The sequence below is a fragment of the Apteryx rowi genome, unplaced genomic scaffold, assembly GCF_003343035.1.
Source record: "Apteryx rowi isolate R43461 unplaced genomic scaffold, aptRow1 scaffold_515, whole genome shotgun sequence".
Classification (NCBI taxonomy): Eukaryota; Metazoa; Chordata; class Aves; order Apterygiformes; family Apterygidae; genus Apteryx; species Apteryx rowi.
In genome coordinates this window covers 237,727-252,827 of record NW_020450778.1, presented here as the reverse complement: position 1 = coordinate 252,827, position 15,101 = coordinate 237,727, and the positions used below count along the sequence as shown (strand labels likewise).

Sequence of the window (15,101 nt, the reverse complement as noted above, 5' to 3'; positions counted from 1 at the left end):
CTGCTGAGTGCTTCACCTACAGATGTCTTTTACCTTCATACTAGTCTAGATTTATCCTTGGTTAAGTATGGATTTCTTTCCCTAGATAAATTAGCTGCATAGCCCCAACATGAACCTCATTCTGTGGTATCTTCCCCAGTCTCTGATCTGCACTGCCTTCTTATTTTTCTATTTAGACCAGATGGCAAGTCTACCAGATGTTTCTCTCATGTTGCTTTCCTATAAGCTCTCCTATGTTACCTTCTTTTCCAAGTGATCAATGAAAACATTAAGTAGAAAGGGCTAAAGACAATTCTTGCTGACATCTCACTGGCTCCATACTTTGCCAGTTGCCGGGGTATTTTTTATACAGTTCTTCAGGCAGCCTCTGTGCCAGAGAAAATGCAAATTCAAATTGAGCATAAGATTCTGTGACATGTTTGGTCATAATCCAACCATCTCACAACTCCCATTTCTTTTCACACCCCATTTTGCTTAAGTGCACTATAGAAGTTTGAGGGGGAAAAAAAAGCAGATGATTTTTTTTGGCAAGGATATTCCTCATAAACCTTCCATTACTGTCTTTTGCACTTGTTTCTGTGGGGAGAAAACTGAAAAACCTTCTAACCTGAGTTTGTGTGACTTTAATTCTGAACACCATTTTAGTAGGTCTTGGTTTTTTGCCATTTGATCTTCAGACTAAATAAATAGCCATTTAGTGAATAGCCAGATATTAGCAGCTTTTAGATGGCTGTTCATATAAAATGGGCAATTCTCACTTTCATTTCTCTACATTCCATTTCCTTTATAAATTTGCTATTGGAATTTTCTCACAATATTTTGTCCTCCAAATCAGATGCAATCCTTCAAGTTGGCTGGATACGTTTCAGTAACTGGTTTTGCTACAGAGCTCAGGATGTCTGTACAACCAGCGCACCAAAATTGCTGAGATGTGAGCAAATGCTCATCTGAAAGCTCAGTGCTCAAAGCAGTAGCATGTTTGGCTGCGACTGGCTTCAAGAACTGGTGCACTACTTCCAGCAGTATCCACTACATTTTCTTTAGCACTGTGAGGCTAGATCAGAGTTTACTGACTCCCAGAAAGCTGAGGGAGGGGGAGATGTGGCTCAAAACACATGCAATCCAATTGCAGAGCTATCTACTAAACACTTTGCAGACCTGTGATTTAACAAAGATTGTGTGTGTGTGTGTGTGTGTGTGTGTGTGTGTGTATGCGTGCGCGTGTGCGCACACGCCCAGGTTTACCTGCCCTATTTGGGAGAGGGGCACAATGAGAGCCTGTGGTTTATAGTCAGGATCAGTTGCCTCCCACAAATAAAGCCACAAAAAATTTTGCATTACATGGATTAAGATAAAAAATGTTTTTCTGTACTTGAGGATACTAATGCTCAGGTGTTGTTTTATCCAGAAATATTAATGATTGGTCTCCAGTGTTGACAAAATTGTTATGAGAGCTGTGCTCAGATTTATATGGACATGGATGACTTACTGCTTGTTGTGACAGTATTTTTAATAATATGTTCTTACTTATAGCCTTATTAGTATTGGACTAATTTGACAAAGAGGGATCTTTACTGGCTCAGCTAGTTACTGCCATGGCTTATACCCTTTGGCCACAAAACACAAAGTTCTATATAGTGTATGTATATTCGAGCCGGTGGAGGGAAGGAAGGTTATTTTTGTGAACGCTTGATTCAGTGTGTCTCTCTACTTCAAATCACTTGTATTAATTGGTTTTGTCCATAGGGTTAGCAATCTGCAAATTTTTAGTCTGAAAGAATTTGCCAACCAAAAAAATTTATGTTGTTTTTTCAGGCATTTTTTGTGGTTATCCAGCAGTCTATCTCCAAGTGTTTTATCCTCCCAGCCAAATCGTGACTAAGCCTCTGAGCCATATCACAGCCTCCCAAAACTCTATCCTTAGTCTTGTCAATCTCAGCTCTTTCTTATTTTTTTCACTGCTTTATATTCACTAGTCTAAAAATGAGACTTCTGCTTTCACATTTAAATATCATGTAAAAGGGAGAGTTCATCTTTTTGCTACATTAGAATTTTATATATAACTTCCGGTCTTCATTAACTGAATATCAGTAAACTGGCAATTAGATGAGATTAAGACTAAGTTTCACCTGAAGATACAAGGTAAAGGAATTTATTTATTTATTTATTTATTTATTTATTTGTGGTGGTGGTGGTGGTGAGTTGCCAAAATTTTGTACTCTGATGGAGATTTTTAACTACTCTGTTTTTCTCAGAGTATTTCCTTGTATGTCAGGTACTAAATGTTATTCAGCAGGTGCTCAGAGTTGAGAATGCTGAGTAAAATGAGCTCTATTTTACTGCTTTGAGTGGTAGCTGACAAGCCTGATGTAACATGAATCTCTGCCCAAAACAAGTGATTCCAAGCAACTCCACAGGCTATTTAGGAGGAAAGCAAGCCTCTGTGGTTCAAAATATCCTCAGAGCTTGTTTTTCAAAGACTTGTATTTGGGTTTTTGCAGGCAGATCTGAGATTTGACTTTCTAGATGAATATGAAGGTCTTAGTGATGATGTAAATTCTGGGAAGTTTTTAGTTTGAGAAAAAGCATTTTTTTGCCTATAGGTAGCCAAGTCTGTGCTGCTTGGATAGGATGAGAGATGCATGTTTTAGAGTGGCAGTTCAATGTCACCTTATTTGCAGGACAAAGGCTTCAAGTTTAAACTTTGAGGGGGCATCTCGGGATTGCCTGACAGGGTGCACGCTTAGAGTTTTCTTGACAAAGGTTCAGTATCTTCATTACTGCACAATTCACACCTACTAAAGTATGTGGAAAGTATGTGGCATCAACTCAGTGCAGATTTTATTAATAAAAATGGAAGCAGAAACATCATCAGCAATCCCAAACCATCTTTGCAATATGTTTTTTGTCTCCTCCTGGCTTCCTACACACATTTATGTATGCATGCTTTTTTCCAGGTGAGAAACTGGTGCAGATGAATGCTGTTTCTACTCCAAGGGTGGAGGCACACATGGAATGGATCTGGAATAACCCCTCCAAAGAGCAGGGGGGGTTTACTCAAGATCCCGATTTTCTGCTTCACCATAGAGAGCAGTCCAGTTCTTCATGATAACTCTGGGACAGATACAGGCACATGTGTGTGCATGTGTGTGGACATGTGTATGTGTGCCCTTGTACCCACAGGTGACCAACCTCATGACATTTTCTGGTGTATCTTGTATCTTACTCTGAGCTTCCCCAGCCCCTCTGTGGGCCTCATTTCATTTCCCCCAGCTCACAATCTGTCTGTCATGACTCATACGCTCTCTGGCTTTGATTTAGACTCCATCTGCTTTCTCATCCAGTCTCATCCAGTCCTTCTGTAATACACCATAGTAGAAATGCAGTACTGGAGCAGAGCACATCTCTGTATTCAGGGGGGGATGGGGGATGTGTAATAACTCCAGCCTCAGGGTTTCTCCCTGTCTCATCTGTCTCAGTGCAACCATTTGGCTAAGCTAAAAAATGTGGTGGAACTAAGTCCATACATGCTACTAATATGGCAAGAGCAGAGAAACTTGGAGAAACTTTGCACTCTATGAAGGTGTGTGGCCAGATCAGTTTGGTTTCACAGTGCTGCCACTGACTGGACTACACTATGCATTTATGTATATTTAAAAAGAACACCCTTTCTCCCCTTCTTACACAAAGGCTTATCACAGTTACTTGAGAAAAAATAGTAGTGATTCTGTCTCTTTTCCACAAGCAGAGGGGAAGGTGACACAAAGGTAACAGGCTGTTTGTGTCCTACTGCCTGGCAGGCAGGAATATAACACAGTCCTCTGGTAGCAGGAGGCACCTGGTGTGAATGAGATACTTGCCTCCAGATTGCTACTGTCTTCTCACAAGGACAGGGTGACCCTCAGATGAGTGAAAGATCACTTTGGAAAACAGGGAAAGATTGTCCCTTGTTAGCTTAAACAGAGGGATCATGTGTCAAAGAGAATATAGAATAGGCCAGTAAAATCCAGGGAACAAAAGCAAATATCACCCTCTCCAAGAAAATAGTTGGGGAGATTTCCCCCTACCATCAGCTTGTCACAAACTCCCCCCCCCCATCAATGAAAATCACCAGAGAGGATTTGGTACAAAGTCAATCCTTGGAATTAAAGCCTGGATGGAATTTTCCTAGCAAGACCAGGTTAGAGGCAACCATATTTTTGACTTGCTTCTAAGAGAGCTTATGGAAACCCACCTGTTAAGATGAAACTGGCCACTCTAATTCAGATGATGCTTTACAAATATCAGCAAAGGGCATGTGGTCCAACAACCAGGGGAATATTGAGAACATATTCTTAGTGCCTGGATTGCTTTCCTGATGCTGATAAGTAGAAGCACTCCCAACAAACTGCTTGGAACTGCATCTAAGCATATAGACACACAAAAACTATGATAGAAAGAGATGTAGAATAGCGAAAAGGTGCAGAATAAACAGAATTTGATTTTGCCTGTTTACTGACAAACTCACGAGGACAGTGTGTTAAACAAAACAGCATCTTATCTTTGGATGCCACGGTTTCACATGAGTGACATGAACTGATGAAACATGTTTTGTCAAGATACAGATCAAGATATCTTCCAGATCTAGAACTGGAATAGAGATGCTGCAGACAAGGGTGGAAGTCTCTGCTCTTAGTCACAACTGAGACAAGCTGGCAAAAATAAGAGCTGGATTTCTTGGATCAGAGGTACGCAAAAATATGTAGAAAGTAGGCAGTATAGAATTATCAGGAAAGAGAGCAGGAGTTTTAGAGAGAAACCTGTTACGAAAGTGTGGAGAATATGGCCTCTCCGCTCTGTTACTTGGTGGCCTGTTAACACTCCCTGATTCATTTTTTGGAGTTCTTATATTTTAAGACTATAAGTTTGTAAAAATTGTGAACAGTGATTCAGAGACAAACACAGATATTTGAAATATAGGTACATACATGCTATTTTACTCCTCTCCTTCCAACACTGAGGATCTCCCTGCTTAAGCTTTTCCCATTCTGTTTAAAAGTGCCATAGATGATGGGAAACCAAAAAGGATTTCCTCCCTTCCAATGCTTTTCTTAAAGCCCTGGCTGTATTCAAGACATGAGACATGGACCAACTGCTTTTCCTTCCACCTGTTTTTAGGGGAAAGCTCAGCTAAAGGACAGAGGATAAGCTTCTAATTGCCCCCCCACCCAAGAAAATCCCAGAGTAAAAATTGAGAAAGAGGCAAAATGTTCTACATGGGAATGTTTCTGGGGGTGCAAGATAAGAGCTAGTCAAAAAGATCTGCAGCGACAAGGGTGGGATTGCAGGCAGAAGCAGCAATATGCTTCTAGGCTGAAGGTCTAGCTGTGTTTACACTGGTGTGTGTAGGTCAGGAGAGTCTGGAAGGATGACACCAATGGAGAATGGGAAGAGCTGCTCTCCTACTTTCCACCTGGCAGATAGACCCAGAGCATCCTGCTTGTGTCCGGTAGTATCCATGTCTTGTTATGGTTCCTTCTGCCACATTATGTATACACTGGCTCACCACAAATGAAAGCAGAGGCCTTAAATTAAGAACTTGCTCTTAGCCACTTTACAGTCCACATCTCACTCCTGCACACACTCATATAGTCCAGACAGCCCAACAGTCTTGGCACAGAAAGCAGCAGAAAGAAGGGTCAGTGTTATGCCCCTTCCCCCAGATGGATCAATCGTCTATGGGATTTAAAGAGAGCATCCACACACTTCTCTTTGAAGAGTGCGCTCAATAAGGTTGGCTCAGCTGAAGAGTGCAAGACTGCTCCCCTCACAGCAGCTATAAGGGGACATCCTCATCCTCATCTTCATCCTCATCCAGGTCAGTGGAGCGTAGGCTTAGGTCCTTGAGAATGTCTGAGATGTTTTCAGCAACTGGCCCTGTCAACTCCGTCTCTTCCAGGTCAGTATCAGTGGCAGAGGTGGAGCACAGGCCTTCCCCCTCATCACACAAGTGTGAGGGCTGGGGGGAATGGCAATAGGGAGGCAGTGGGCTCTCTGCCCCCAAGTCTGCTGCTTGCTGTGATGCCACCATGCAGTTGTTCTGCCGGTTCCACACCTGAGTGGCCTGGCTGACCTTCTCACTGCTGACTGAAGTTCGGCTGGTATCACGGAAACTGGCAAGGGGTGGGCGGAGGTGAACACCAAAGCGTGTGGAGCCCTCTATTGCTTTCTGAAGCTGTTGGAAGAGAAAAAGATCAGAGAAAAAAATGGATAAAAGGGAAGCTGACCCAGCCATACCCAGCAGAAGTTCAGCTACTCTTCAGGGTAAAGCGCTCACACACAGAGAGAATCACAGCTCTACCTCCTGGGCCTGAGGAGATCATATTTTACATTGGTGATTTTTCTTTCCACAATAAATGACAAATTCCATGGCACTTTCAGAGACAGTAATAGCCACTTAGTTAAGAGCCCTACTTTCACAAAAAGGACCAACCATTTAACAGCTATGCAAACAACATCTGCTGCCTCCTCTAAAATACATTCATCCAGTTCCCCTACATGGCTACCAAAGGGTTGACTCAGAATTCAGGACTGGATTGAAAATATAGCAATCACAGTCATTTATATTCCAAGCTGGATCCCCAGCAGGTGTAAATGTTTTGCAATGATCCACAGAATGTTTGCAGCTGAGTAGGAGGAGACGGGAGGATCTTTACTTACCTCTTCCAAAGTCAACACTCCCCTCAGCTTCCCCATACTGGTTACATAGGCATGGCTGAGGCCCAGTAATGAGAACAATGTATGTGTCTATGAGCAAAAATACAAAAGACTGTTTCAGGACTTTGGAGGCTAATAATGTGATACTTTGCAGTAGACCTAGAACACAGGATTTAGAAATGGGACTCCCAAAAGCATACAGCTCTGCAGTCATCCCAGTAAAAAACTACCTCTTCCACTCCTTTTTCATAACTATCAAATACTTGTCCTTCTGTTGTGTACCCATATTTGCAAGTGTGTTGATGATACAGGGAAAATTCTCAAGGACATTCCCATCCTCCATCTGGCAGCTGAGATTAGCATGCAACTAGCTGTGCATTTGGAGACTTGTGCAGATCCTATTTCATTTTGGTGCTGGAAATAAGAGTATCAGGTAATTATATATATTAATATACAGATCTATTTTCTAGATGTGATGATCACAGAATCAGAAAAAAAGTGGTCTGAAAGAAACTTCTGGGGGTCTTCCCACTCATCCCAGGAACTTCCATCCATCTGCTCAGCCAAGGCAATATTAACCATGCCCACATTATTCTTGGCATTTTTGGACTAATCTATTCTTGATGTCAGAACCTTCTTAGGCTATTTATTCCAGTGCTTTCCTTACCACTAGAAGACTTTTTTTTCTGTTCCAGAATGTTTCCCATTAAAATTTAAGCCTGTTACTCCTTATCCAGTTCAGTGGGAACACTGAAGACAAGTTATTTCCTTTCTCTTACAAAGCCTTCTTAAAAAGACAGATTATTGTGCTGCTCATCAGTCTTTGCTTCTTCAACCTGAATATACCTTATTCTTTCACTCTTTCTTCATAGATGAGACTTTCAAAAACTTTCAGCATTCTCAATGCTCACCTATGGATCATTTCTAACTGGTTTATACCTTCTCTGAAGCTGCACTCCAGCTGGACTCTACTTGTGGCCTTACATGAAGTGATTCTTTCAGAGCTGATGCTTGCCTTTTTTTTTTTTTAACCTCACATGAGATGTTAAATGCCATGTTCAAGTGTAAACCAGGGATAATCTCAATTCTCAAGCACAAGACATTTTACCTTAACATAGAAGAAAATCAGACTGGTTAGATATAATTTCATCTTGATAACCTGGGCTACTCTTTCCATTGTCAGTACTATCACACTTAGCTCCAACCAGGCAAGCCTCAAATAGTTTGATTATTTATTCCAGCATTTTTTGTACATACAGGTTAGACTGATTTGTCTGTTATTTCAGAGCTTCTAATTTTCTCTTTTCAGAGAGAGGTATGAACTTTCTCCACTTGTGATCTTCACATATCATTTCTTATCACCCTATATTCTCAAAGATAACTGCTAGCTTGTTTTCAGATTACAGCCAGTCCTTTAGAAAACTCCAGATTCATCTTATGTATATGCTAACTTGTTCTTTTTTTGCCAAGGCTGAGATGTTACCCCTTTGGTAACAGTAATTAATTAATTTTGTGGGAGGCATATTGATGAAAAAAAAAAGCACTGTACCCTTTTGCTTCACTGGGCAGTTTTCCCTCTCCATTGAGTAAAAGCCCAATCATTTCTTATTCCTGATGTACTTAAATAATGACTGCTTATTCCCCAGGTTGTCCCCTCCTAGCTGCAAGTCATTTTGTGCTCTGGTTCTTCCAATTTTGTCCCTACCTGCTGTGCTTGTCTTTTAGAGTCATCCTGAGCTGACTCTAAAAGTCATATGACCTAGCTTTCTCTTTGCTTATGTTTCAGATCAATGAAGAGCCTATCATTCATGCCAGTTTCATGCAACTCTTCTCACACACTGAAGCAGACTACACCCTGACAAAAACACTCTGAAAAATTAATGAGTACTCATTCCAGTGCTGCACACTGACAAACCAGAGTGTAAATCACAGTGTAATGCCCCAGAAGCAGGGCATATAACTCTTCTGGAAAAACCTATGTGGTGTCCAAAAGCTATTTTAATAAATGAACTCAAGCTTCTCATCAACAAGCCTTTCATTTTCCAGGAGACTGGAGGTATGTGCAGAGGGTTACAGGCGCCAAATGATTTCTGTAGCTGGATGTGGAAGCTGCTGATGAGAAATATAACTAGATGTGGACAAGGTGAGCCAGTGGAAGGTGAAGAAAAGAAGAAGAAATAAGTCATAGGCTAGACTTGCAATGACAGACAGTGGAAAAAAACTGTGGCTGAGAAGGACATCTGCACCCACCTTGTGCAGGGAAGTTCTCTCCACCAGCTGGAAAGGGGAAAGATCTATGCAGCAGCTGTCAAAGCATACATCCTTGTCCAGCTCCTCCTGTTCCCAAGCATCTATCTGACACAGAAAAGAGAGGAATCACTCTTAGAGTAATCAGCAGTCTCCCTAGCTTGTGCACCCAAACCAGACCCTTAGCATTCTCTTGTTAATGCTGCTTCCCTGCTATGCAGCTCATCCATCTGCCTTGCCCGTTATATCATCCCCCTCAGGTATCACATTCTTTCCTTGCCAGATATCAAATCCCTATAAGAACACAGCAATTCAGGACCTCAGCAGACAGAAAATCATCTGGGAAGGTGAAGCTTTGCTCCTTCCTGCTTAAAGGGGGAGCAAACGTCTTAACTTTCCTTTCTGAGTGCACCTTCCCCTTGTGACTGCAAGATAATAGTACCTTTATGAAAAGAATGAAGGCACATTGACCTATTGAAAGATTCAGGTGAGGAAGGACCTGTGGAGGTCTCTAGCCCAACACCCTGCTCACAGCCGGCCTAACTTCAAAGCTAGATCAGGTTACTCATAGCCCTGCTCAGCCCATCCATCCGAAAAATCTCATTCTCTTGCTTGGTGAAGCTTGCCCACACTTTCTAAAAAGAAAATGGTTTTATGTGTGACAGGAAGAATTACAAATGATAGGGAATGAGCCCTCACTCCCTTTGTGCATCCAGTCTTACCTCTTCTGGACTCATTGTATCAACAACTTCTGCCAGCTCCTGCAGGAGAAAACACTGTTCAATACAGACAGAGCCCACAATTTCACAGAGTACAGAAAGGAAAGATGCACACTGTCTCCTCAGCCCTTGCGGTCCCCTTTTTGTTCTAAACAGTACATTAGTGAATGGTTAGATTTTCTTTATACTTGCTGTCCTTCCCTTGTCAAAGATGGACAATGGAACACTTGTGGAGCAATTCAGTTGCCTAAACATAGGCATCTAGTGTTGCTTTAGATTCTCTAGGACAACCCACATGGAGTCCAGCCACTGCCCTAGACTGGATGGGTCTCCCATAAGCTTGGTATGATATCCACCAACCCTGTGCAGATAGCTCAGATACACAAGGGCATCTAACATGGCACAAGGCAAAAATATTTTTCCATTTTTATGTGTCCAAAATTATTTGCCACATGGACAAGAACTGCGCTTTTTTCCAGGTTAACCAAAATAGCATTAAGATTTTTTCTGGGAAAAAGATTCCCAGACTCAGTCATGATGGCAGCCTTGACACCTGAGAACAGATGGCTCTCTTTAAGAGGTTACATACTTTATATTAATCACACCCTTTCTCCTTGGAGGGAGTTCCCCACTGAGCTTGACAGAGTTCAGAAGCATAAGCATGTCCACCCTTTGGCCAGATGTTGAATGGCTCTGTGTGGCAGGTTCTATTTCCATTGCAACCCTTCCCTCTTCAAGGTACTGCTAGGCTTTTTGGATCCCTAACCTGGACAGCCCTCTCCATTTCAGGTGGACAGTTGTAATAGCACAAGAGCTGCTGTATCAGTTGTCTCAAACTCCAGAAATTACCTGAAGGATGAAAACAAACGCATGGATCAGAACAAGTAGGAGACAGAAATACAAAACCCCATGTCCATCTCCTTGCCCATGGCAGACTGGGAAATGATATGAGGGACACATTAGATGGTATATGACAGGGTTCAGCCAGTGAAAACACATCATTCGATTTGTGAAATGGTGGCTGGGATATGCCAGAATATTCCCATGCAATATCTGATCCTCAAAAAGCGGAAATAAACCATTACAAAGTAGCCCTCACAGATGGTATTTGGAGATCAGTGTCCCTGATAAAAAAAATGGAAACAAGACTTCTCGCACAGCAAAAGATTAAACACAAGGGAGGGGAATTAATATTTGAAAGGGGGTAACAAAGTCAGAATAATGGATGAGAAAAATGATTTTGTTGAAACATGGATTAAATGACAGGAAAACAGACAGAAACTGCGGTGACTAGAGGGTTCTGCAGTCCACAAACAGAACGTAGTTTGGGAAATGAGGATGGAGAAGATTTGGAAATGACTTCAAAGACGAAACATATCAACAGCCTGAACATGAGAGGTGCAAAAGGGTGACAAGTCCACGGGTTGTACCAACAGTGCAATGGTGGGAATGAAAAGAACTGCAGAATTATTCTCTCAGACCGTGCAGACAGAACTTAGCAAAAGGGAGGAGATAGGGTTTGGTGCTGTTGTGAAGTGAATAAGGCTGTGGAGGAAGGTAGATCAGAAACAAACAGTGACAGCTGTGAACCAAATTAAGGCAGGGAAAGCCTTGTGAAATCTCCTCTGCTCCATCTGCTCTTGTACTCCTGAGTCACTCAGTGCTAGTCTCACTTAAAATATCTCACACAATGTGCTTGTTTTGATGTGATTATTTGTCAGATTTTGTAAGGAAGGTGGATGGCTGTCCCACCATTCTACCACTATGGCTAGTATTGAGTGGGTTTTCCTATGCCTTAAAGGCTTAGTGAAACATGAGTGGTGTTAAAGAACAAAACTGTGCTACATGCTATATTACATGTCCTCTTTACCTTTGGGTGGCTAAAAGCACTACCCAGAGCCCTGTCTTCCATACTCACACTCAAGATTTTGCTACACCATTGTGTTCACTTCCTCTCTGCATAGTTCAAGACACATCAAGGAAAATGTCCTCCATGAAATGTACATGATACAGGAATCAGAAATGGGATATGAGTACAGTCTTGGAAGCAAAGCTCATATAGGCTGGGGTAGCACACAGAGAACACAGTACATCAGTATTTGTCCACCATATTTATGCAGCTGAATCAAAAAGGTGTGTGTCCAAGGGAGGAGTTGTTCAGTTTTGGAAGATGGCTGAGAAACAGTCTAAGCTACTCATAAAAAAAAAAAGGCTGGTTAGCCGTCAGGCTACTCTTCCCAGGGAAATTCATTCAGGGGGTAAGGGAGGCAAGAGAGGGGATGCTTCCATGCAGAATCTCTAGAACATGTCTGAGGAGATATTATTGCAAAGGATGGGGTGGGGAGTACTGACAGGGGGAGAGCAGCTTGGATGGGCCTACTTTTGCTATGCTGTTTGAGGGATCACAATCTGAAGATAATTCCAGATTAGTTACTCTGATTTTGAGGTGCATTAACAAAGTGCCTTTAATACAGGAACAGCAGAGAAAGCTGACAGTGACCAATCTGTTCTTTCAGTTTCTGGGATACCAGCACCTCACACAGGCATGTACGCACAGTAAGTGTTAAAGCTTCCACAAGCTGGCTAGTGTGATAAGGCTGGTGCATGCCAGAGGTCATCATACCTGGGGGTTGCTGTGGCCCCAATGGTTCTGGAACTTGTTTAAGAGGACTTGTCGGGCCATTGGGTTCCTCTGGGTGACTGGGAGTGGGACTGGGGGGCTGAGGCAACTGTTATGGAAAGGAAACAAAATAAGGTCTACCCTGAGTTGTTCCTTTTTCAACCTCTCCCAATGTCTTACTGCTTCTTGAGCAGTCTCTGTGTTGCAGTCTCTCCTCTTCTCCCTCACCTCTGCCTTCTCATGGTCATCCTCATCCTCATCAACATAAGCAAAAGATTCATGCTTCAGCTTGGGCAGGGCTGACCGTGGTCCCTTGCTGTGCCCATTGTAGGGTGCCTCAGCCAGCTTCTGCTGCATCTCTCTGTGGAGGTGTCGTCGCCGTTCTGGGCTGATATGTCTCTGAAGGAGATCCTGCAGTTCAGATCGCTCCACAGACCCCAGAAGGATCATGGACTCTGGAGGACACAGAACAGAGAAGCCATTAAGCACCCTCTAGATCATGTCAGCCCTCAAGGTTTTGAAAATCCCCTTCTACACTCTGCCCCTTCCTCCCTCCAACCCCTTCAAAGTGTGCTGACTCATACTGTCTCAAGCTGTACAAGAGGCATTGACCAGCCCTGCTAACTACTGGTAGTACACTGTGGGAAGCTAACCATTCCTGAGCTCCACCACTCCTCAGCACCACATCAAAAGCAGGCTCTTTACTTATACAAGATCCCTCCCTGTTGCCAAAGTTCAGTCCACAAACTTCTCACATACCTCTCCTACCTTCTGTATCTGCTTCACTCTCCATGCTCCATCCTACCTGTCTGACCATCTGAAACACTCTTTTGTCATACATGACCATAGAGGAGATTTTTTAGGATGATTTTTTTTACCCAGCAGGTCACACTGCCTCCTTCAAAGTATGTAATTTGAGAGCTAGTTTCTTTGGCTCTTTAAATCTTCAGAAATGACTGGTTTCTCCACACAGCTTACCTGGTGAGTCCACCAAAGGCAAAATCTTGACAGTGGTGCTTTGGAGTAGAGTTTGCAAGTCTCGGTATTTACAGTTGGAGGAGATGAATTTCACATCTTGGACCATAATATCCTCAACGAAGATATTATACTTGCTGTGAATTTATGGACAATAAGGAGAAGAGTTAGCATATTAAAAGTATCCAGTAGATAAATTCTCTAAAGAAAGATATAAAATGACCATTTATTTAAAAAATATTCTCTACAGGTTTGGTAAATAATCTTCTGGGAGAATATGCAAAGAAGACTGCTCAATGTGATCAACACAGAATAACTGGATTTTCATTACAGTTACATTCCATTCCATTGACCCTCACCAAAAAAATGCACACACATATATATATAATATATAAAAATATATAGAGAGATGTATATGAATGACTGAATTTTCTCTTAAGCCAACTATCCAAATAAAATGATGTTTCAACATTTTTTGGAAAAAAAATTCAAAAAAATTCAGAAAACAATGAAAATGAGACATTTGATTTTTTTAACTGAAGCAATTTGATAATATTTACACAAAGTCAATAAAGTTGCAGATGATTCAGACATGTCCTTTCAGTGAAAAAAGAAAAAGAATATTCTCCATTTCTGTGTATGAAACCTTGTTCCACTCCTCCTTTTGTTTTTTTCTCACTCTAGTCCTATTCTGCCTTTTTATTTTATTTTTAGTCCTAGCGCTTTTTTATGACCTTTCATTCTCCCACAGTATCACCCTCTTCTGTTTTATTTCTCCACCACTCCCCACCTCTACCTCTGTTGTACTGCACCTTATGTGATTCCAGCCCAGGTCTGGCAGGTAGGGCAATTTCTTCACCTGGATGATGCTGTCATAGAGGCTGGGCTGCAAACTCTGGGCCACCATGTTGGCAAGAATGACAGCCACCATCATGGGGAGGATGTGAGAGATCTGACCTGTCAGCTCAAAGCAGATTACAGCAGTGGAGACAGTGTGGCTTACTGCTCCTGTCAGAGCTGCTGCGCCTTACCCCAGTATGTTGGAAGAGGAATAAGGAGAAAAGAGGAAAGACTGTCATATAGAAACAGAATGTCATGTCAACCAGGACAGTCATGGGAACAGGAACAGACAAAGAAAGAGAAAGTTGTGGAGACTCACCAATGACAGCATACCCTCCAGGTAAGATTCTATAAACAATACCATCAAAGAGAATCCCATTGGGAAAGAGCGATGCCATGATTTCCCCAATAAGACGGCCAAATGCAGCACCTGGAAAGCATCACCAGGGATTATGGAATTAGCTTCTAAGGAATACAGTGTCTGTGCTGTGCATCTATGCTGGACAATCACTAGCATATGTTCTAACACAAGCAAAACCAAAACTTATATTAAAATGACACTGGGAGCTAAAGAGTAGTGCTCAGTTACAAGAGAAGCTATACTCCAAAAAGAGAAAAAGATGCATAAATATAGTTGTAAACCTCTTATTCCTCCACTTAGGTACACCAGGCACAGAAATATTTGTATTTCAGGGAGGAGGAAGTATCTTTTTAAAGACATTAGAAATTTTGGAATATTCTGTGTAATGTCAATCCAGATCACAGTTAAGGCTCTTCATGCACTCAATCTATGAATGTCAAGACATTAAAATCACTGACTCAAAGAATGCATTAGGTGGCAAGGGACCTCTGGAGGTCTCTGGTCTGACCCCCTGAGATCAGGCCACTCTGGTCCTTGTCCAGGCAAGCTTTGAAAGTCTCTAAGGATGGAGATGCCCCAGCCTTTCTGGGCACCTTAGCCAGAGAAAGAATTTTTTCCTTATGTCTCATTAGAATTTCCCCCC

At 42.1% G+C, this 15,101-nt stretch overlaps 2 protein-coding genes across 5 annotated transcripts in view; one reads left to right on the top strand and one right to left on the bottom strand.

Moving 5' to 3' along the window:
- Nucleotides 1-3,044, top strand: part of FAM131B (family with sequence similarity 131 member B) — a 38,464-nt gene extending 35,420 nt beyond the window's left edge. For 3 of the 4 annotated variants that reach the window (XR_003255853.1, XR_003255854.1, XR_003255852.1), the window contains one exon: nt 2,958-3,044. The gene's annotated coding sequence lies outside the window, so the exon portion shown is untranslated. The remainder of the gene's footprint in view (nt 1-2,957) is intronic. The other variant, XR_003255855.1, reaches the window with a different exon arrangement.
- A 132-nt stretch (nt 3,045-3,176) lies between these two features.
- Nucleotides 3,177-15,101, bottom strand: part of CLCN1 (chloride voltage-gated channel 1) — a 42,703-nt gene continuing 30,778 nt past the window's right edge. Inside the window, exons 15-24 of the mRNA XM_026080363.1 lie at nt 14,417-14,527; nt 14,070-14,283; nt 13,261-13,394; nt 12,511-12,737; nt 12,286-12,391; nt 10,429-10,511; nt 9,666-9,704; nt 8,947-9,051; nt 6,700-6,786; nt 3,177-6,214 (exon numbers count right to left, since the gene is read on the bottom strand). Of these exons, the coding sequence (XP_025936148.1) occupies nt 5,816-6,214; nt 6,700-6,786; nt 8,947-9,051; nt 9,666-9,704; nt 10,429-10,511; nt 12,286-12,391; nt 12,511-12,737; nt 13,261-13,394; nt 14,070-14,283; nt 14,417-14,527 (1,505 nt within the window). The 3' untranslated portion in view covers nt 3,177-5,815. The remainder of the gene's footprint in view (nt 6,215-6,699; nt 6,787-8,946; nt 9,052-9,665; nt 9,705-10,428; nt 10,512-12,285; nt 12,392-12,510; nt 12,738-13,260; nt 13,395-14,069; nt 14,284-14,416; nt 14,528-15,101) is intronic.